Here is a 22924-nt window from a genome sequence, read left to right as displayed (position 1 = left end):
AATACGACCCTAATGGCAAGCACTTGAGTATGATTTTCAGTGCTCACTGCAATACTCATGTCCTGACTTGAGTATTGAGTAGAGTTCTGGAATACAACTCACAGTTTGCGTTAGGCTTCGTTTCGTAGAGCATAAACAAATCCGTTAAACACGTCAACGTCCAACTAAGATGCTTATCGGTTGTTAACTCAAGAAAGTTAAATGTATTAACTTTTCGAGTTCTTAGGTTTTCGCGGGTGTTACACAGGAAATGAAACTATTTTTTCCGGATCTAAATCGCGAGTATTTGTTTTTTTTTTTTTCAAACAAACCAAACGCTTCAACAACGAAGATGAGTTCTCCGTACCACCAGTTTGAAATTCAGTATTTCCTCAGATAAAAAATCGCAAGCAGATATAAGACTGCTGTATTAATAATAATAATAATAATAACGCACACACTCAACATAGCCCCGCACTAGGGAAACCCTGTGTCGCGGGTGCCATGGACACACACATAGACAACCACAAATTACACCCAAACTCACGAGAGAAATAAATGTAGGCCATACAAATATTTCTCCCGGCCCGGGAATCGAACCTGGGGCCTCTGCGTGGCAGTCCGGCATGGTAACCGTTCGGCCACGGAGGCAGTTAAAAATTTTACATATTAAAATTAATATGTTTGAATGTATTATAATTTTATACATAAATAAAGATAAACAGATTTAATAATTGTTTATTTTATTAAGATAAACAGATTTAATTTAATACAAAGTCATATGTAGCGTAAGTTGGAATGTTCTTTGGAAAATTAAAAATAAGGTATTTAATTAATTATTTTCGTAAGTATAGTGAAATATAGACAGCCCTGACCTTTGGACCTATAAAGGGCTCAAAACGTCGACTTGTTGAAAAATCAAATATACTTATACAAAAAATACTTATACGTGATTTATATCCGGAAAAAATAATTTTCATTTCGTATAAACTTTGTCTTTATTGTCAGCATTGTAATGATTTTTTCACAACACTTGCTCATAAATAGTATGATTGCATGGTAGCTAGCTTGACTATAATGCCCCAAATAAAATACTCGGGCCTTTTTTCTTCCCGTTACAGCCATGGTCTGTAAGAAGTTTTTTTTTATATTTGTAGTACGACATAATTCCTTAAAAAAGTCAAGTTCAAGTTCAAGCAAGGAGGTTACTTAACTTCAAAATTAAATCATTCGCTTAAAATGTTATCTAAACAGAAATTTTATTGCAATTTAGCCACATACTACTTAAATACTTATAATTAACAATTCCTTAAAATTGATTTTAATTATATTTTGTATAATAAAAATTTAGCAAATTTTTTTATAATCCATGATGGCTGTATGCGTCTTTGCTTTTTACAACATTTTCATTGCAGTGGTATTATCTATGGAAGAATAGCTAGCGGCCATCTGTTGATTAAAAAAATACAAAAATTCCGCCATTTGCAAGACCCATAATTGTTGTGTTGTGGAAAACATTATTCATATAGGAAATAAACACTGTATTTATTTCCTCGCAAATGTGATGTATGTATTAGGGCTTTTAATAGATCCTCGTTAGAAATTTCTTATTTACAATACACAATGTACTATTAATTGGTATAGGATTTCAATAATAATATCAAAATGCCATAAATTTTTAAATAGTTAAATTTTACTTATATTAAGTTCGTTACTCATTAATGTCTATTGCAACTTATTACATCCGCCAGTATCTTTTTTATATTGGTGTTGAAGGAACGTTTATTTTTGCATTTTATTATAAAAGTTGTATCGGCTGTAAATTGTATCTATTTATTATCAATCGCATGTGGAAGGTCGTTAATATAAAGAGGAAACAGTAACGGACCCAGGACGCTACCTTGGGAATTCCTACATTATATCCGTTTGAAACCGTGATCTGACCATTTATTTTTGAAGATTAACATTTTGTTTAGTAATTCTGATTTTATTTTATTGTATTCTATTTATATATGATTATCTATAGATATTAAGAACTATAAGAACATATCACAAATAAGTAAATGTCACACGTGCATATATCATCTACATAGTGGAATAGTGTTTTATACTATTTGGCATCAATATTAACGGCTGAGCCTCTTCCAAGCTTAATGCTGCTTCTACTTAGCATATTCGCTAGATACAATTAGTCTTGGTGAACTAGAGCTTTAGACCTTATGAGTGCGAAAGTTTGGAATTGAATTGTCTAATCAAATCATTATACAAATACGATTTGTTGCCCATTAAAAGTAAACAACAAAGAGAGTAGACTGTCTACGTGTTTTAATTGTTTCATGAGTCGTGTAACATGGGATTGATATATAGTCGAATAAACAATTTCTTATTGTAGTAGCAAACATCATTACATCTATATTGCAGAAGCTTGGTGTACAGAAGCTTGCCGAATCGTTTTGACAGAATATTGAGTTAACACAAAGTACTAAAATGTGATAAAGTGACATTTCTGTAACATAAATTATTAATAAGGACTTCTATATTGCGATAGAATTATGTAAGTGTAAAAAGATATAACTAATATTTTTTATAAATTTTATTTGAATATACGTTTCGAGTAAAAGGCCCGCAACGTAGGTTTGTTTTAAAAAACAAAAATATTCGTTTCAGATACGATAAAATTATTTCATTTCCTACAATGGGAAATAGAATTAGTACCAGTAGAGCTCCTCGTAAAAGAGTTCGTCCAGAGCAGTACTGGCACCTTACCTACTCATGCCACCAAGCAGCAATAGGAGAATTACTGCGTTCTAGTTTGAAGGGTAAGGGTGCTGGTGAAATTACAGGCACATGGGACTTGTCAACTTATGTCTCGGAGTGACGGGAGCAGTGGCAGTGCCCCTCAGATCTTTGCGATTTAAAGCTCTGAGTGGCACTGCTATGTACAGGCGTGTAGCTTACCATTAGACGCACGAATTGTCCGCCACGTCCCTTATTATAAAAAAAAGCGAAAACCTAAGAGCTCGATATTTTTCTTTATTTGAATAGTAATTAAATGGGCTATTTAGTCTACAAAACACATTTGTTTGAATAAGCTACCTTTCTTAGTTTCCGAGATATTAAAGTTAGTGACCCGGATTCATTGCTCCCAAGTGTATATATACCTATCCAAATAATGCTTCAACTTCTACCGGGTGACCTCGACGTACATAATATCTCAACTAGATTGAGGATGTCCTTAAAAAGGGTCAGATCAAAAGTAGTAAAAATAAACGAGAATGTATAAAAAGAGTGAGGATGTTAAAGAAGCGAAACGGTTTTTTCTTATGCTACCAAGTTACGAGACGAACAAGTTCACATAGTGATAAGCAACACGTCTATCCATATCAGTTGCAATGCCTGAAGGGCACTGCAACGTGGCCCAGTGCCATTCTGAGACAAAAGTTGACATGTCTCATGTGCCTGTAATTTCCGCCAACCCTTCAAAACCGGTTCGCAGTAGTGCTTTTATTACAGAAATAGGTAAGGTACTTCCCTGGATGAACTTTTTCTCAAGGAGTTTTCACTACTGTTACTAAAATATGTAGAGGTACAAAAGGTTGCAAGAGGACGTCCATAGTCTTTGCCTACTCAAATTGGAGACAGATGTGATAGTACATGAATATCGTCGTCTTAGAGTGAATACCTCGTATGCGATTGTTATGTAATGTTTTAGGACAAAGATAAAAATGTGGTGTAAAATGTAGTTAATGCAATAATTTTTGTAGTTAGCATTTTAATTAGTAAAACTATACCTCTTTCAGATACTAAATTACTTTAATTTGAGCAAGAAGTTTATAAGATTTTCTTCAACAAAAATCAGTAAAAACGTACTATGTGAAAACACGTATGCGAGGTTTTCACTCCAAGGCGAGGATATGTGTAATTGCTTCATTTCCTGGGCACTCACGACAGACCTACTCTTCTCTAGCCTCCTGAGACCCAGTAAACTACAAAAAGCGCTAAAGGCCCAATGTACATTAAAACGTACCCTTCTTCTTGTCGAGTCAATGACAAAAACCAATAAATAACCAAACCAGTGCCATATTTTCTTTGGCTCAGTAAGCAGCCACCTCCATACCCCTATCTATTACCTTTAGCAGCTCTTCATGGGTACAACTGGTTGGACATAGTGGGCATGAGACCAAATGAGTCACGCTTTATGCAGGGGATCCGCAAGCACAATGATTTTGAGATGGGTTGATATAGTTGATATATCCCCGTTTCATCATGTTGTCTCTACATCGACCAACTTGTGTCTTAAGACAGTTCAAGGATTTCCATATTGACCACTGTAACTCGTATAAAATAAAGAGGAGCAGCGAGTTTCGCGTGCCAAATGTACGCCTCGCGTCCGTTGGGCTACTTTTTAAAGCGGTGGTATATCTAAGGGAGCTCTTACGGCTTGATAGTCGCGCTGGTGGCAAATTGTAGCCGAACAGAGCCTCTCCGAGCGAAGTTCTGTCCTGCTTATACGTTAACGTCCGGTGCACCCCGGTAACAGCTAGCACACGGTAACGCAGAATCTAGCCGCACAATCCTCTCACCACAATGCCAATACCAAAAATATGCTTAATATGATTAATAAATATATATAATTAATGAATTAATAATATAATAAACATAATTGATAATATAAAATTAATATACTTCAGGCCCAAGCAAATATACCCTCAGATTTATATGAAAAACGTAGTTAAAAAAAGAAAATATAGTGCTAAATTTTAATGCGATGTTTTAATTATACCCATTAACACATTGGGCGTTTATGTAATCATAGGAATAATAATATTGTCTGGGTCTGAATCACTTCACATATTATGTACAATTTGAAGTAAATGGGGCTTTAGGAGGCTAGTAAACGGTAAATAACCTACTAGCATTCGTGACAGTCCATCGGTTGCATCATTCAAGCGCAAATTAAAAAAGTCCTGTTAAACTTAGAAGTTAATTAGTAACATATATTATATATAAACTAATAATTTGTTTAGTTTACAATAGAGCTTTTGTATGTATTCACGTAGTTCGAGTTGATGTAGGTGTATATTTCAGTCATATTTATTGTCATCATTTATATTTTTATTTTATTTTTTATTTATATATTTATTTATTTATTTCAGGCAACTACGACCCATAGATACATACCTTACACACTAACATACATATTGTATAATATAACAATAATATAATAAAACAATAACAGAAATATTAAATAAATACCTTACGGACTAATCATAAATACAATATAACATGATAATATACATATAACACTATTTATTTACACGTATGTACTTCGACGTGTGACACAACGTAGGTGTCCGGTAGCCGTCCTCGGAAACGCCGGTACATGACACCCTTCGGCCAAAAGTCTTCCCTCATGAAGGTCGACAGGTGTTGAGTTGGTACTCGCACCACAAATGAATTAAAATTCACATTGTGGCGCGACTCCAACCGCTCGACCCTCAGGTTTGCGTTGGCCTTCACTCGCATGTACTCCACAATATCGCAGACTTGGTGGAGTAATGAAGACGCGACACGTATAACAACGTCGTCGGTACCGCTGGACGCAATAAATGATTCGGGCCAGTCAGGGCGGTGCCACTAAGGTTTCGGCTGGTGTTCTTCTTTTTCTTTCCCACCTTCCGAAAGCCGTCCTCGTCGCACTGATCAACTCGTCTCGGTGGTACTGACGACGCAGCTCCAGATACGAGTTTCCTTTTCGGTTTTCCCTTCATTGGTTGCCTGGGTTGTGGTTGTGGAGTACTAGGTCGGACAGCGGCAACAGCTGCGTAATCACATGGAGGGGTCGTCTCCGGCGGGGCGGGGTGCGGGGAAACGCGCGCGGCAACAGTGCCAGAGGTCGGTGACTGACAAAACTGCTGAAAGAAGCATTTTGCGCCCCGCGACAAGTGTTCACGTTGCAGGCCTCAGGTGACCTACTTACCGAAGTCGCACTACTAAGTAATACAACTTGGGCACACAACTCACTGATGGTGTTGTCTGAGGCCTCCAATTTACACTGAACTTCAGCAAGGCTTGCTTTTAGGGACGTGATGTCCTTCAGCAGCCTGTGACGTCGACGTGGTCGAACGTGACAGGGGGCAGCTTATGCAGCTCCTTCGCCACGAATGCAGGCACGTCGTCTGGGTCGGTCTCCTTGAACAACGTAATGATATCCTGGAGACTCTTCGCTCCTCCATCTCTCCGACGAGACGGCATCTGCTCGGCTTTGCCAAACGCCCGGAAAAGCAGCGCCTTGCCACGGCAAAGCTCTTCTTCTTTGAAATTTGACTTGCAGATCTGCACGATGCTGACTTCGTCCATGGTATCTATGGCGTGTTGTATAAACGCCAACAGTTCGTTGGCTATGAGTTGCTGAGAACCCATAGTCAATTACGTGCAGCGGCAATTGCCGCGCAGGTCGCGAATTATTATAATTCTTATTGTGCAGTGAAGCACGATATACATGTAATGTATATATATACATTGAGACTGCCTCAGTGGCCGAACGGTGATCATGCCGGACTGCCTCGCAGAGGTCACAGGTTCGATTCCCGGGCCGGGAGAAACATTTGTATGGCCTACATTTATTTCTCTCGTGACTTTGGGTGTAATTTGTGGTTGTCTATGTGTGTGTCCATGGCACCCGCGACACAGGGTTTCCCTAGTGCGGGGCTATGTTGAATGTATGCGTTATTATTATTACTATTATTGATATATTTACAATTAAATAAATTTATTATACAATAATTTTTCCACAGACTTTGTTTATTCACCACGGCTAGGGTTGACTGGAAGAGATCTCTTCTAGAGATAAGCTCACCTTTGTATGGCCTTCGTAACATGTAATTTTTAATGTATCGTTTTGTGCAACAAAGAATTATTATTATAAATTTCCGTTTTTTCTCTTAATTATTTTATTGTTTATGCTAATTCAAATAGTAAATACCTCGCGCTGTATTTTGTATTAAAATTAATTATATCACACGTAATTATATAACATCATAGACTTTGTTCACGAACGTCTCTGAAGATGTGATTAATTTCGTTTCTGTCACTGTCTTAATAATTAGAACGAAACGAATTACAACAACTCAAGTAAAATTTACAAAGTCCCCGAAACATTGTATTTTCAGCCTTCAGGAAGAACTTATAAGTAATATTAAAGTCGTTTGGATGAAGTTAAAAAAGTCGTCCAGAGTTTGAAAGATTTCTCAAGTGGCTCATTATTTTCTTCTAATTACTTAATTATATTAAATGGACTATTTGTTCGTAAAATACTAGCATTTGAAATTATAGAGGTTTTAAGAGCCATTTGAGTAATTTTTATGATTTGCACATTCTTTCTTTTAAAAGAATATTCATTGTTTTCAGTAATATTGTGGTAAACTTCTATAAACAGACCACAAGCTCGATGCTAACATATTTCAATATTTAGCAGTTTATATAAAGCTAAAACTTACTCCTTTGAGCAAATAGCTATAGCACGAGATATTGATGGTGGTTTCGTTATAAAAAGTTCCGGAACCGATCTAACTGCAAAAAACACACTCTTCTCTAGTTCGTCTATATCAATCTTGGCTGCAAATTTAAAAAGTCATTATAATTAACATTCATTTAAATTTAAGATTATTCATGACGAAGAGCGAAGTTACTACGGCGGTGTTTAACGGCGCACCTGCCTGAGGCGCTTTAGCGTGGTCGTAATTTCGACCATGCGACGCAAAGTCGGCAAAAGTCAATTACAATTTATTAAAACCGTCTCCATTTATATCAATTTGACGCAAACTGTTACAAATACTGGTAATGTTCCGTCCTTTCATCCGACGAGGCGGGGCTACGCAAGCGCCGCGACCGTACGGCGGCGGAGGCTCGTAGACAAAGCGAGGCTACGACGAGGGCGGCCAGTACGCAGCCGGCGCGCCCCGAGCTCGCAGCCACGCGTCACTCGTATCGTTCGTTTGCCGCTCGCAAACACACGCTCGATCCTAAACACTCTCCTCTACTATTGGCCGACCCGCTCCAATTCGCCTACCGATGAATTTTTAATAGCTTCGATACCTAAGCGCCAACGAATGATTGAACTTAGAACTCGTAACTTACTTCGCCACAGCCATGGAAACTCTTTTGTTGACTTATCTGTAATAGTCGTAAAAGTTGATTCGATTACCATGTCGCGGGGTTAAAGAAATTTCCCACTATGATCGGTCAAAGATTGGTCTCGTGTTTCACCGCAATGGCTCTGTTACTAATGATTGCCGGTTCTTTGGCCGTTTCCGACGGTAAGTAGTAGTAAATAAAACGGACATTAGTTAAGCACTTCAACAGCAAAAATAAGAAAACTGTTTTCGCGCTTCATTTCTTGCTTTTCCACACAAATGTAACTGTATTAATTTAAGTAAGTTGAGTGTTCTGTGTAGTGTAGTACAGTATAGTTTTATAAAACTTCAGCTACACTTACTGACAGTACCTAGTGTGCAAATAAATATGGAAATAATAATAAGTGTGTACGTCTAACTTTGACATACACAAAAACTTTGACGTGTGACGAAAAGTTTGTGATGGGAGTTGCATGTTTTATAACTTTGGAGTCCTTACGCAGTTGACCGCTGACTCGTAAATCGTAAACCGCTTCCTGTTCTACAGACAACGCTGCAAATTATACTTATAACCCTTATGGGGAAGCAATAGGGGTTACATTTGTATGGATAATTGAACAGTGTACTGACCCTATGATATTGTTGACAAGCAACGACCAATGTAGTCGTAAACTTGTTTTTGTAAGCGGAATACCTAGAATAGAGTACCCATACTCTATGAAAGCAGTGTCGCCTGTAAAATTGCTAGAGAATAAAATGGAAGCCCTACTTTCTCGTTAGCAGTCGTCTGTCGCTTCGGTATCCGTCAAAGCGATACATTTTGACACACAAGATCCTTCCAGGAATACTTATTGTCTGTTCTTTAGAAGCTTTTGTCTGCGCATTCACGAGCGTACTTTTGGAAATGGGTGGCTACATTTTATTATTCTTTTATGATGTTTCCACGTACCCTTTTATCAATATATGCGTGGAAGAGTCGCATAAATACCTTCTTCAATCATTTTCTCTGGATATATCCAGACGTCAGCGAATGATATGATTACGAGAATGAAAAACTCAATATATATTATTCTCGTTTAATAATTCAATATTTAATTATAATAAATAACAATAGATAGGTCAACAACTATATATGTATATATTATTGTCTGTTTATCATTTACACAAAATACTTGGTGTTTCTAAAATTTGAAAAATAAAATTAAGTTTACTACATCAATGCCCTGTGCCTTATGTGCACTGTTTTATTATTTATAACAAACTTGTGGAATAATTTGACAAAAAATAATTGAATATCATGGTAGTAAAACATCGTGATATTCAATTATTTTTGTATATAACCTTTTGCAGATTTCAGTTTGTTTCCCTAAAGTAACAAAAGATAAGTTAATTGAATAATGAGTGTACCTCATTATTCAATTCTCTTATCATTAAACTACCTGTATTTATTTTATTTTTACTATTTTATACCAAAACAAAAAAAAATATTAATAATGTTCATTTCTTGTGAATTTAATTAAGTGAAATGAAACTATTTTTCCGGATTTAAATCGCGTATATTTGTTTTTTCAAACAAACAGACGTTTCATGCCCTTTACAGGTCCCATGGTCACGGTTGACCATGTTTGAAAACAAATATACGCGATTTAAATCCGGAAAAATAGTTTCATTTCCTATGTGTAACAATCGCGAAAACCTAAGAACTCGATAAGTAATATAAGTTATTCATAACGCTAAAATTTTAAACATTTTATTAACGCTATATCTACATAAACTTTATGTCAGCAATCTAATATGGAATAATTGATGTGATTTTATTATTGGTAACTTCTACGAAACTACTCCTCGAGTATTAAGGAACTTACAATTCTGGAAGAAATGCTTCTAGATTTAAAATTTTATCATCTTACCTCATTATAACTCACGAAATAGAATAGATACTTAGTTGAAAGTTTTATAACAACCGACTTTAATTTTTAGACTTTAATCTTGAAAACGGGACGACCAGCAACAAATAGAATCTGGTGTAGCTTTCCATTAGCATCAAACGATGTTCTGATCGAAAATCGTTTTTATGTAGGCCATTTGTTATTTTTATAGTTCATCTCAGTTATTGCTCAGTTCGGACTTATAATATCTTCAATGTGATGAATTAGAATTTGAGCTAATTACCTAACAACAATAAATAATGAACTAGTCGAAATTGCCCTTTATCTGAATATCATATAAAAGATTAATTCTCCTTTATTTACAAAATCTGCCAAATTATAAATGCCGTGGAAGGATCTCATTAAAATTTCATTATATATTACTATCACTTTGACACTTTTCATAAATAATACATAAACAAAACGGTCAAAGCTTTAATGTAAAAATATATATCGATGCTTTACTTTCTCAAAGTCATATCTTATAAAAAGTGATTATTCAGGAGATGGCAAAATTTTCTATATATTTTAAATTTCTTATCAAGTCAATTGTTAATTTGGATGCATTACTTTAAAAATAGGTAAAAGCCAGTGAGTGAATATTAAGGAAATGTGATATGCAATCAGCCTGCAAAATTTGTATAAACAACCCAATTTTTTGCATTTCAGTACCTTTGTGCTTTAAGATATGTGTTTAAAAAAGTAAGGCGACGCTACAAGTAACAAAATTATTTGGTCAACCTTTGTCAATAAGTTAAATATAATTCATAATGGTAATAGATAATTTTCAATAGCCAGTCAGTCGGCAATGAGTAGCTAAAACAATTAAACCATCACCAAAGCCAAGATTTATTATTTAAATACCGTTATTAATACCATAAGCTGGCAGAGCGGCAAACAATCGGCATATTTTTGGCATATTTTTTCTCCACGCCTGCTCCCGGGTTGATATCTATAACCCCATTATTCAAGGGATTAGCTTTTTGTCGGATGAACCGTGGAATATTCAAAAGGGAATCATAGGATTTTATTCCGACTGCATGAATGTTGCGAATCGAATATCTTTAATGTCTATTGTTCTTTAGACATTCCAGAGGTATAAACTATTAATATCTCTATTCAAAAGTCTTAATTAGTGTTATTGTTATATAGTAGCAAATTTCGGCCGTTACTTAATCACGTTGTTGCAATTATTTGGTTGAAATTTGTCGTACGTTAAGATTAACTATAGCATTATAGTGAATTCAATCAAGATAATAATCTTTTTTTATAATATCAAGTCACAGGACGAACAAGTCGTGCACCTGGTGTTAAGCGACGCCTGGCCATGGCAGTTGCAGTACCACTCACACCTTTAAATCGCTGACATCTGAGGGATAGTGCCACTGCGCCTGTCAACTTATATGTCAGGGTGAAGGGCACAGTGGCAGTGCCCCTCATATCATTGTGATTTCAAGCTTTGAGTGGTACTACAACTGTTATGGACAGGCGCGTCGCTTACCATCAGGCGCACAATTTGGTGTCACGTCCCTTGATATCATAAACAGAAATGTATATAAGTCGACAAGTCCCATGAGCCTGTAATTTCACCAGCACCCTTACCCTTCTAAATCGAAACACAGTAATGCTCACATTACTGCTTGGCGGCAGAAATAGGTAAGATGGCAGTACTTCTCTGGACGAACTCTTTCACAAGGAACTATACTGCTTCTAAATTTAATAATAACGGATAAAAGTACTCACTTTCATTCAAACCTAAGAGAAGTTACGGGAGAACCACGTTTACAAGACAAATAATACAAGGACAAATCCGTCAATGTATGTACTTGTGAATAAAATATAATATCCAAGAGCCATAATATACCGAACAACAAACATAATTCAATTATTGTTTTGCTATTCTCAGAACAAACATGAGACGAATCAACCATTGGCTGAAAGTAAACACCGCAAAGAACCCATGATAAATAACTCTCTCCCCAGTCCGTTTGTTAACATCTTGACCGCGATACTAAAGTGAATTACTATCAAACTCTAGGTGAACTTTGGCGGAGTTTCCAACTTACCTTGTGATGATTATTTGCGGGCGTAGTGCTTCAATTTGTTACTCTATTCCGCCTTTACCGGGAACTTGCTTCCGAGCCCGAATGCCAGTTCATTGCGAAGCCAATTGCCACATAAACAAGCCTGCTTCCCGCTATGCGGTCGCGATACCAAAACTTCCTTGTTTACAGTTCTCACTACATATCATAAAACATCTATTCGCCGCACAACTTATACTCTCATCTCGGAGAATTATGAAGTGTTCCAAAACTTTGGTGCTCGTAAAATATTAATTAATGTTTTAAGATTATAATACAATTAAACGACGATTGAACCAAATGATATATGATAATTCAAGTGGAAATAAACTTCTACATACATTTTCTCATAACTTTTTGTATCTGAAACGTACTCCAAAAATTCAATTCATTATTATATTTTATGTTTACTAATTGGTGCGTAATGTTAAACATTACGAAACAATTTTTAATCAAACAAACTAAAGTTTTCATATTATGAAAATTAATTATTATGTGAAAATGACAATGAAATACAGCATGTTTAAGTATGTAAAGTTTATGTCATTGTATATGTAAATTAAGTACAAACTTTCTTCCATATTATTATTAAGCTCTAAATACGTTAACAAGACATGAAAGTGCTCATACAGACCTATTTCTTTGTATTGTTGGACGTACAGAGAAAGGAAGCCCAACTTTGTCTAAGTTATTACCCGAACAATGACGGGAATACTCGAACCGATTCGATGCCGATTTCCTTAGAAACACTTATCACGCTTGTTATATCAAAGTGGTTGGGTAGTTTCGTGAAAAAGCGACAAACTTTGGCCGTTTTGGGCGTTTAGACTAAAATGCCTCACATAAATCATCTAACCATTATTATGATAAAAGATTTTTACGGTTAAAATTTGGAAAATTTAGGAAAGAAACAAATTCTTTTGGCTGAATGAATGTCCCGACTTACTTTTTAAAACTTATTTCATTTAATAATTTCTGATCGAGACTTTTGTACATATAAAAAAACTAAACCTCAAAATAACTTGATCTTGTCTTTTGTCCAAGTGGCGAGACAAACAAGTCGTCCGCCTGATGGTAAACGACTTGTCTATACATAGCACTCGCCGTGCCACTCAGAGCTTCATCGCAAATCTAAATCGTAAAATCTGAAGGGCACTACTGCGCCCAACACACTGAGACATAATTTCGCCAGCACTCTTTCCCTACAACCTGAACGTAGTAATGGTCACATTGCTGCTGAACAGCAGAAATAGGTAAAGTGGCATGTACTTCCCTGGACGAACTCTTTCAAAAGGAACTCTACTGCTAGTAAAACGTCTACGTCTTCTGTTTCATCTTTTTTACTAGTCTGTAGATATTTGCAATGCAACATTTATTTCTCATCCTTTACAACTGTACATTGGGTAGCCGTATCCTATATACACCACAAAAACTACAATTTTATTGTAGGTTTGTGTAATGTGGCTACTCGTTAAGCCGTACATTGTCACGATGCTAGGAGTTTGTAGGCCATCTTTTGGGGTACACGGTTATTTCAACCGCCAGACAATGTATTGTTCTCCGGGAAATCTGTATTAGGCATACATAAGTATTTAATGTAATATTCAATAGCTTATTGATTGTTATTAACTTCACGATGTGTTGTTTTACCACCGTGATTCATATATTTTTTGTGAAATAACACTAGTTTGTTATAATTATTAATACGAAGGTCGAACACAAAGAAAAAATCCTTACTCCACCGGTAGCTCAGTTGACAGAGCGACGCTACGGTACAACAGGTTCATGTCCTGTCGGGTCGAAGGAATTTTGTTATAATTACTCCATAGCTTACTACGAAATTCATTCATTCTGAAACGATGTACAAAAAGCAGTAGTACATCTTAAATTCTGAATAAATAAAAAAGTTTACAAAAAGATGTCATTTAAAAAAGAAATACAATTCAAATCAGGAAATAGAATCACCGATCACTCGTAATATATAATAATGGGTGCGCCTCATTTATACGAAAATGAAATAAACTAATTTCAAAACAAATACCGTTCATTTAATATAATTTTTATTTGGACCAATTTCACTTCCTATAATTTAACTTCATATAATTCGTGTTTGATACAACATTCACATTTTATTTTTATTTTTTTATATAAAGCTCATGTTTATAACATTATTTTTATTTTTTTTATATAAAGCTCATGTTTATAACAATCATTTCATAATTTTTACGTAGTATAATATCACTTTTCATAAATAATAAGTTTAAACCCGACCTGCCATGGTACTTGTCTGTTCGATACGTTTTCCTCCATATAGTTTTCAATGCTAAATTTTCATTTCGACAAAATTATTATAGTTAGGCACTGGATTTCTCGGTGGTTTAAATAAAACAAACGTATTTTACATAGGTGAAATCTTGGTTACGGCTCCCATTTAATAGGTTAGGTTAGGTTAAAACATGAAAAAGCAGCACAAGCCGAGCGAGCGGAGCGAACGAAGCGAGCTGAGCGAGCGTGTCGCGGCGGCGGCCTGTGAGTGCCAGAAACGAATTTGTTTGCGTTTCCGAACATGTTTTCAGTCCAAATTAATAGTATAATATCAATATTAAAGACATCGTTTTTCGCAAATAATCCTTTCTCTCTATGAAATTTAGATAAAATGACGTTATGTTTACTGTGGTTTATAACTTAGCGTAAATGATCGATATAAAAAAATGAAATTATAGACTGTAAATTTAAATTAAACGTTGGTTATATGAAGTGAATTACTATATTAAATGAGTTTATAGGAAGTAAAATTATACCGATTGAGCGTTATGTGACTAATATTTATGTGGTACACTACACACTCACATTATAATGCTTGTAGCTGCGCATACGACATGCCATCGCAGCGCTCTGGCCGCACTGAATAGGAACGCGACGTGTCCGCATATTTTTGTATACAAGCGTTACTCAGCAGCGCCACCGCGCCGCCACGGCACCACTGTCGATGCATGTCGTTGACTAGTCAGAGTATGTACTATATGCGATTAGATATAAGGTACTTCTGTAGGGTAATAAACATGAAATATATGCAGTCATCAAATCAACCAACTCGGAGTTTTCCTGCTTACCTGCTCAGCTCCCCTAAATGCTTCTTAATCTTTGTAATCTTCTTTATAATTTTGAATAATTCTCAAAGCGTGAATAACGTGACCGAACAAGAATAACAGTGTAACAATACAATATGTACTAGGAATATTCCCCAATTGAGGCGGCAGTGTGTGTACTGTTTCGCACCCTCCGCCCCTCTATCTAATGAAGCCAATTTTCTGCGCCGGATCCACCTTGCTTTCCTTTTGAATTTTCTCGCGTATTTTCCTTGTCATCCATCTCCTTCCGCGTTTCCGCGCAAGCAGATTACTTTTGATTTCAAATTCCACTCTCATTGATTTAATAAACAAATTGTTTGTCCAGTTTTTGTTTTATTTATTTATTATTTAACGAGATAAGTTCTTTTGCATAAGAAGCAATTAAAAAATTCATAATATACCGTTGCTCGGTTAATTCCTTATTGCACTTTAAATACGTTAGTTAGTTAGCATACTTTATTTCAAATTTTTATTGAATTGATATTCAATTATTTTTTGTGAAATTGTCCACTAGTTTGTTATAATTATTAATACAAAGATCGAACACTCAGAAAAAAATCCTTCGATCCGGCCGGATTCGAACCGACGTCCTCTAGCTTACCGTGTCAAACGCTAGACCAACTAAGCCACGGAACGAACCAGCGGACCTCACGAATTTTTCTATGTGCTTGCGTCGTATCTTTGTATTTGGTTTTTTGAACGACATTTTAGCATACTTTATCTTTTAATATTTTGTAAAACTGCTCCTGCAAAATATTCACTGCCTTCTTTTTAAAAATTTCGTAATGGTAAATAATTGATTTCCTTTGAAAGCAATAAAAAATTGACATAAAAATAACTTTCACGGTATCTGAGCACACGCGTTCTGCAATTTTTGTAATTTTTATTAACTAACGTATACTTTTAAAGAAATCTCCGAGCATATAAAGCAACTATTTGCAACTTACGGTCCTTCCCCCACCGTAAAATATTCGAAGAAAATTTACTTCTAAAGTTTGCGCTAGTTGCTTCGTGAGTAGATCGCGAATACAAAATTTACTAAGATTTTCCCAGCTCAGGTTCTCTCCTGACGAGAAATTCGAAATTACCCCAGTCGACCCCAGCACTACAATGAAACATTGCTTTTGAATTATTTGCAATCGTGTTCAGTAGAACTTATGATAATTGTGAACTCATGTTAGGCTAAATTGGCTTTTATTGCTTTCAGCTTTAAACGAATGAAAAGAGCCTTTTGTGCCCAAGATAAAATATAGAAAATTTCTCTAATGAGATCTTATTATATAAGATAATAAGAGTCTTCACTATTGCGGTAGGTAATAGAAATGTTCTCTATTCTGGTTTTCTTTTCAAAAGTTGTTTTGTGTTAACAGTTAAACAAAGAGTGTGCCATCGCTTCACGTGCCCCTTTTTGAATACAATACGTTGTTGTTTTATTGTGCACAATACTGTATTGCAACTCCACGAAAGTCGATCTATCATAACAATTATCTATGGAAGCAATAGCACACAAAGAGCTGTGACCGGCACGGCACGACACGGCCGCTGAATCGTGCCATATATTTCGTATGTGCCGCCGCCCATATTTCCCGACGACGTCTACGCCGCTGCCGGTTTCATGCGACTCTTTCTGCGATTTTTCTATGTGCGGTTTCTGCACCACAATATCGTTTTATTTACGGTTCAACTGCACCACCCTATAGAGCTCAGTCACGAAGCAAATGTGAGTAAGTGAATCCGGCATCAAAGCTTACACCTGCGCGTAACTCACACTGGACTGGCACGGTGGTGTATCCAATCTGACGAAATGAGCCGGAAACCATTGCCGCCCGTGCTCGCTGCAAAACAGCGCATGGCTGTGAAAGTTTTGCTACGCGTTTACATTCCACTATTGTGTGCGTTATCGAAGTCATTTTTTTTCTTTATCCCCTAAAAACTTCCCGACAGATATAAATTCAAACTCTCTGCATTAACAAATAAAATACTAGCATTTTTTGCATACGGAATGCACTTTTATGACCCAGTCGGTCTATGAAACATTAGTGAAAAATATGTAGGAAATGAAACTATTTTTTCTGATTTAAATCGCGTATATTTGTTTTTTCAAACAAACCGACGTTTCGGGTCCTTTACAGGTCCCATGGTCACGGTTGACAATGAAGTTTCTTTCCTATGTGTAACAGTCGCGAAAACCTAAGATTTCGAAAAATATCTATTTTATGAAATTTCATAATTTTCATGAAATGTATTATTAGAAATAGAATATGATGTTAAAATACAATATAATGAAACCAAATCCCTAAACGATGGACGTAGTTAACTCATCCTCAATAAATTAGCGTAAGTTACTATAAGATCAGTTTCTTAAGTACAATTACAAATTGTTCTTAAGAAAGTTGTCTGCTTAGGAAATTAAGGAGGAGGGGGTAAAATAAAGTTGGCCTTGGCTTTAAATGTTAGTTACTTTCATTAATTAATTAACTTAATTAGTGCCTCAGGTATAACCTAAACAATGTGAGTGTATTGATTTATACTGTAAATTCCTTTGTTTTATATAAAAAATGTCACACTAGACGGTACGTGATGTTTAACTAGGAATATTTATGCATCTGATTGGGCGTATCGCGACACGAGGTGGCACCACACGGCATGCCAGTGCCACACGCCACGCGTCGTCGCCGTCGCCGTCACCATGCGCAACTGTCGCCCAACTGATTTATAACTGCAATATAACGCCAGCCTTTCATCCAGATATTTTTATAACCGTCGTATGGACTCTAACCATTTCCTCTGCAACATTTGGTCTCTAATATTGTTTTTATTTCAGTTTACTGACAACCTACATCGTACATGCTGATAATACAGGTAGTAGCAAAGATTGATGCTACGCCGTAGAAGGTGCTTGTTGAGTGTTATTCGATAAACAAACCGCTGAGAACAAATTGAAGGTAGTTTAAACTGAGAATTATCGTGGTACGTGCTAATGCGTGCAATTTCACGGTAATAAGGATGTTGTATACGGATTTCAGTACGCCTAATCTGGAACAAGGCTAATTTAATTCAATTCCCAAACATTTCTACTTAGCCGACGTGAATATTTTATACAAAAGGTTCTACTTTCAGGTTTATATTAATTTTAAAATAAGTTCTTACTTTAGTGACATGGTATTCGGTACAAAATTATTTCTTTGATAACCTTCCTTGCTTTGTAATAGACATAAAAAAGTTAAGACTATATTTTTAATTTATTAAAAACGCTAATCTCATTTGAGGACTAAAATTGACATTAATAAAATTTAAACTAACTTGAAGACACAAAAGGGTTTTGTGTTAAATATATACCAATACAAAGTTCAAATTACTTAACTAATTTGCATTAGTTGTTTGTTTACAATAGAACCGATGCATTAAACTAAAATTGGACCGAACTGATAATAAACCGTGGAGATATCGAATCCGGGGTAAATTGGCTTTATCAACATCTTATTATGGGTGGGTCGGGCTCTCGTGCGCGCCGCATCCAAGACCTAACCGCTAATTGTGTTTCATGTTTATACACGACGAGCAATTCTCTCAATTTCACTGAATGGGGCCCACATGCCGCCACCGCACCCACTGCCACCGCCCGCGCCGAGCTTGTTCACAACCATTTACAAACGTCGATAGCGCCAATGTAATTGCTGTATAGGTACCACTGCAAAGTACGTACAGCTCTACTCGTCCAAGTGAATCTTGTTGCATTTTGCATAAAATCGATAGTCATGAATGCTGGCGCGCCCGTCGTAAGCCGCATGAGTCTCGAACGATTCGAATTTGCTGGAATAGGTTTTATTTTTAGAACCCAATTTTCGTATTGAATGCGAGTAATTCAATTTTAAAACTCGTTGAAGGAACTTTACGTTTTGAACAATTCATAGGTACCTAGGACCGCCTTGTTCGTAGACATTCTATACAATAAACTTCACACTGGCTCTATAATAGCGTAGTAAAAATGGTTATATTGTTGTACAACAAAACTCGTACAGAAACATAAAACAAACCATTCATTTTTATTAATTTTCCTCATTCTCAAATAAAGTGTATGTTGGTTTTCTCACGCCAACTTCCTAATTAAAATCTTTCGTTTTATGATATTCCGTTTAAAGATATAATTGCCATTTTAAAACACAGTAATTAATCTACTATGTACCCAAATTAGTAACATGATGGTAAAAGAAAATTTACCGACCTATATTATAAGGGGTTTGTACCAAATTTTTATTTGTTTTCGCTATTCTTAACAAATCGAAAAATATCTTTTCTTATTTTTAAATAATATTTTGCAATCACAACAAAGTAAATTTACGGTTACACTTACATTGCCTTAGCAAATGCACGGTGCGCGTACGACGTGCGAACAGGAAATCTAATTTGGTCAGACCACACGGACTTTTGTCACAGCAAACTGGACTGTGCCAATTAGGTAAATACGCGGGTTGTGTAGCAAAGGGTGTCCACCCGGCGGAGAATGGGCAGAACCGGCGTTCCGGAGAACCGGGGCCGTCACGTGCATCCGTAAACACTTACGGCCTGATGAGCGGCCCGTAATCATATTTCTAGTGGCCGTAATCTCGTTGTCTCATCAACACCGTAACGCCTACATTATTAACTCGTTACTGCAGCTAGCGTTAATTAAAGCGATGGAACCCTGCTTTAAAGGGATTACTTGTTATGGAACACTACTGAAGATTTATGGACTACGATCTTTGACGTGATTACGTATTGATGACGTCATAGTAATATTCATTTACTACATGAGTTGACAGAGTTGTGGTGAGTCAGTGTTACGCTAAGTAACTGTATGCATCTAAACGTACATCTACATACAAACGTGGATTTATGATAGTTTACAGTCTAAAGTATTATTCCGTTAATTTTAAAGCACAATATATTGAATTCACGATTATCAGTAGCAGTAAAAATCTTCTTCTACTTTTTGCCTTTTGATTTCTTTTTTATATTATTATTTATTTCCTAAATTCGCTTCTTCGTATTAAATATATTTAGGTTAAGACGCTCAACATTTCTCTTAGCCAAATTTCGAACGCATATGTAATGTAGAACTAATTTATTGTGAATTAAGAAAAAATAAACAATACTTTATGTTTTTCCCGCTGCATATGCTGTCATCAACTAGTTACTTATTATAGCGTACCAACAAAAACTATGACAAATAGCTTTCCGCCCAAGGCATTAAGCTAGGGCATTAAGCTCTCCCGTGAGAGCTCTACATCCCGGATTAAATATCTCCCATATACCAATTTTCATCGAGAACTATAGCTGAATATAACAATTGTGATTTTCCTTTGTCTATTCAAAAACTATTATAAAGATTGTCTTAAAATTTACTTTAGTTTGGTTCTCTTTGTGTTTAATGGCGTTCGTCAACGATGTCCTTCGCTCTTTTCGTGATTATTGACACAATAATATTAATCGGCTAAAACGTGTATTATGTTTTTTACTCTGATTGTTTTTAAGAAAGTACTACCTATTTGTATAATTAATTTATTGTTTGTAGGTAATTTTGATCAATATTAATTAACCGTTGAAGTTTTTTATAGTTATGCCATTTTGCTACTGACCAATTTCTAGTTGATTTTCACTTTTAATTTGAGCGATGTATCGAGTTCTTAGGTTTTAGCGATTGTTAGATGTAAATTGAAACTATTTCTTTGGATCTAAATCGCATATATTTGTTTACTGGTCACGTAAAGGGCCCGCAACATTGTTTTGTTTGAAAAAACAAATATAATTTAGATCCGAAATAATAGTTTCATTTCCTATTTAGCGATGTAATTATGTTTAGATTTCTTATTATAGGTTAATCGAAATAGGAATTCAAGCTTAACGAATCAACTATCCTGGATTTAACAAAACCCGCAGGGTTAAAAGAATCACTCTGCAATCCATATATCTTTCTCGGGATATTAGAAACAACATTTTCCGATTGTTTATATGTGCTCAGTAAGCTCTTCTTTCATTAGAGAACGTCGCGTACAGGGGCGTGCGGTACAAGATTGATGGGAGCGGGATGGATTTGTTCTATTCCCGTTCTCACTCATCAATCATTCACGGATATTTTTCCGTGTCTCAGGTTGTTTAGCCTAAATAGATTGTTGGAGCATCGCTCATAGCGACATGTGTGTCGCATTAACAAGTAAACCTGCAACTTTTAGGCTTGTTCATACGTATATTCGCTTGCAAAAACAAAAAAAAACATAACTTTTAGGGTAAACTTACAAAAATCATTCACAATCTCTTTTGAAAAATTGAAAATGGTTTTGAAGTTTTTAAAGTTAGAACATAATTTCTACATATCATGATGGACAAGGCAAAGGTGTTTAATTGTAGCATAAAGATTATAAGTGTTAAAATTAGCTACAAAATTTACATTTCCTATTTAAAAAGGCTAATTATAGACAAGTGAAAAGAATTTTTACCATTACTTTTTAGAGTAACACTCTTTTCATTCTTCCAAGAGAACAATATTATACTAAACTACCTTGTAATTTCCTATTATGAACTGGTAATACTAGCCAGTCAGCAGTCAGGTGACACTAGCTTGTCTTCTGCCCGAAGTTTGGCTGGCAATATCGTATTACAAAACGATATTTTGACATTTTGTTCACATTCGATCTGTCAAAAAGTAACAGCAATAAACCATTCAGTTTACCAGTGTCTTTGTGTAGCTTTTATTGAATTGTTTTGTGCATAATTGTATAATATTTATTATAATTTTGAGTTTATATATTTTTAGGCAATCGTCTCGTCACGTGTGATGTATATGAAATGTTTGAGTATCTCGAAAGTGGTGCTTCACGATAATAATATGGAAAAAATCCAAAGAAGACAACTGCGAGATCGTAGTGATACCGAAAAGATACCGGCTTAGCAAAGATATGGTCCACAATCTTGGCGATGAACTTAAACCGCACATGTCGAGGCCTACAAAATCTATCGATTTACTAGTTAAGACTAAGACTATTTCTCACTAAAGTCAAGTATAATTTCTTACAATTTAATTTATACTTAAAGTAAAAATTTACCCGCGGAATTTCGTCGACGTTTGACGTCGTTCGGAAATTTAATTTGCGCTTTTTTCTTATTTACAAAAATGAACATGTAGTGTATTGATTATATTATATAGTGTGTTTATTATTATTATATAGTGTATTTATTTATTTACTTTCGTACATGAATAACCGCTCACGCGATGCGCTCATCCTACCGCAAAATGGCGGCTATTTGGTTTCGCAAATTAGAAAAGGATTCAGTTTAAATACAAGTTTTTAAAAATAAAAATTATTATTCTGCATTGCTAAATAAAACCGTCCATACTACAACAAAAACATCTCAAATAAAATGCAGTAATACACCGCAAGTCGTGCACTTAAAAAGCACTAATGAAATTTTTGGTGTACTTGGGTAAATATGATAATATTCCGTTTGAGTGGTTCTATCTAATGTTTACCACAAAATTACTCCTTAAAGTATAGTTTATAAACATTTATATTCAGGGTAAACTTAAAAAACGCAACTTACGGTATGTTTTCAATAAATAAACAGCGACATCACCAGCCCAAACAATAACACACACGATTGTCGTGACGTATTTTTGAAGTTGTTTATTTTTT

At 35.6% G+C, this 22924-nt stretch overlaps 1 protein-coding gene across 2 annotated transcripts in view; it reads left to right on the top strand.

Moving 5' to 3' along the window:
- The first annotated feature begins 7932 nt into the window (after positions 1 to 7932).
- LOC113237832 (lachesin-like) overlaps positions 7933 to 22924 on the top strand; it is a 32785-nt gene continuing 17793 nt past the window's right edge. For both annotated transcript variants that reach the window (XM_026474517.1, XM_026474516.1), the window contains exon 1: positions 7933 to 8297. In XM_026474517.1, coding sequence (XP_026330302.1) covers positions 8216 to 8297 — 82 coding nt within the window. In that variant the 5' untranslated portion in view covers positions 7933 to 8215. The remainder of the gene's footprint in view (positions 8298 to 22924) is intronic.

The sequence above is a fragment of the Hyposmocoma kahamanoa genome, unplaced genomic scaffold (assembly GCF_003589595.1).
Source record: "Hyposmocoma kahamanoa isolate Upper Pololo Valley unplaced genomic scaffold, ASM358959v1 94, whole genome shotgun sequence".
Taxonomy (NCBI): Eukaryota; Metazoa; Arthropoda; class Insecta; order Lepidoptera; family Cosmopterigidae; genus Hyposmocoma; species Hyposmocoma kahamanoa.
The sequence above is the reverse complement of the archived record's forward strand: the minus strand, read 5'-3'. Positions and strand labels throughout refer to the sequence as shown.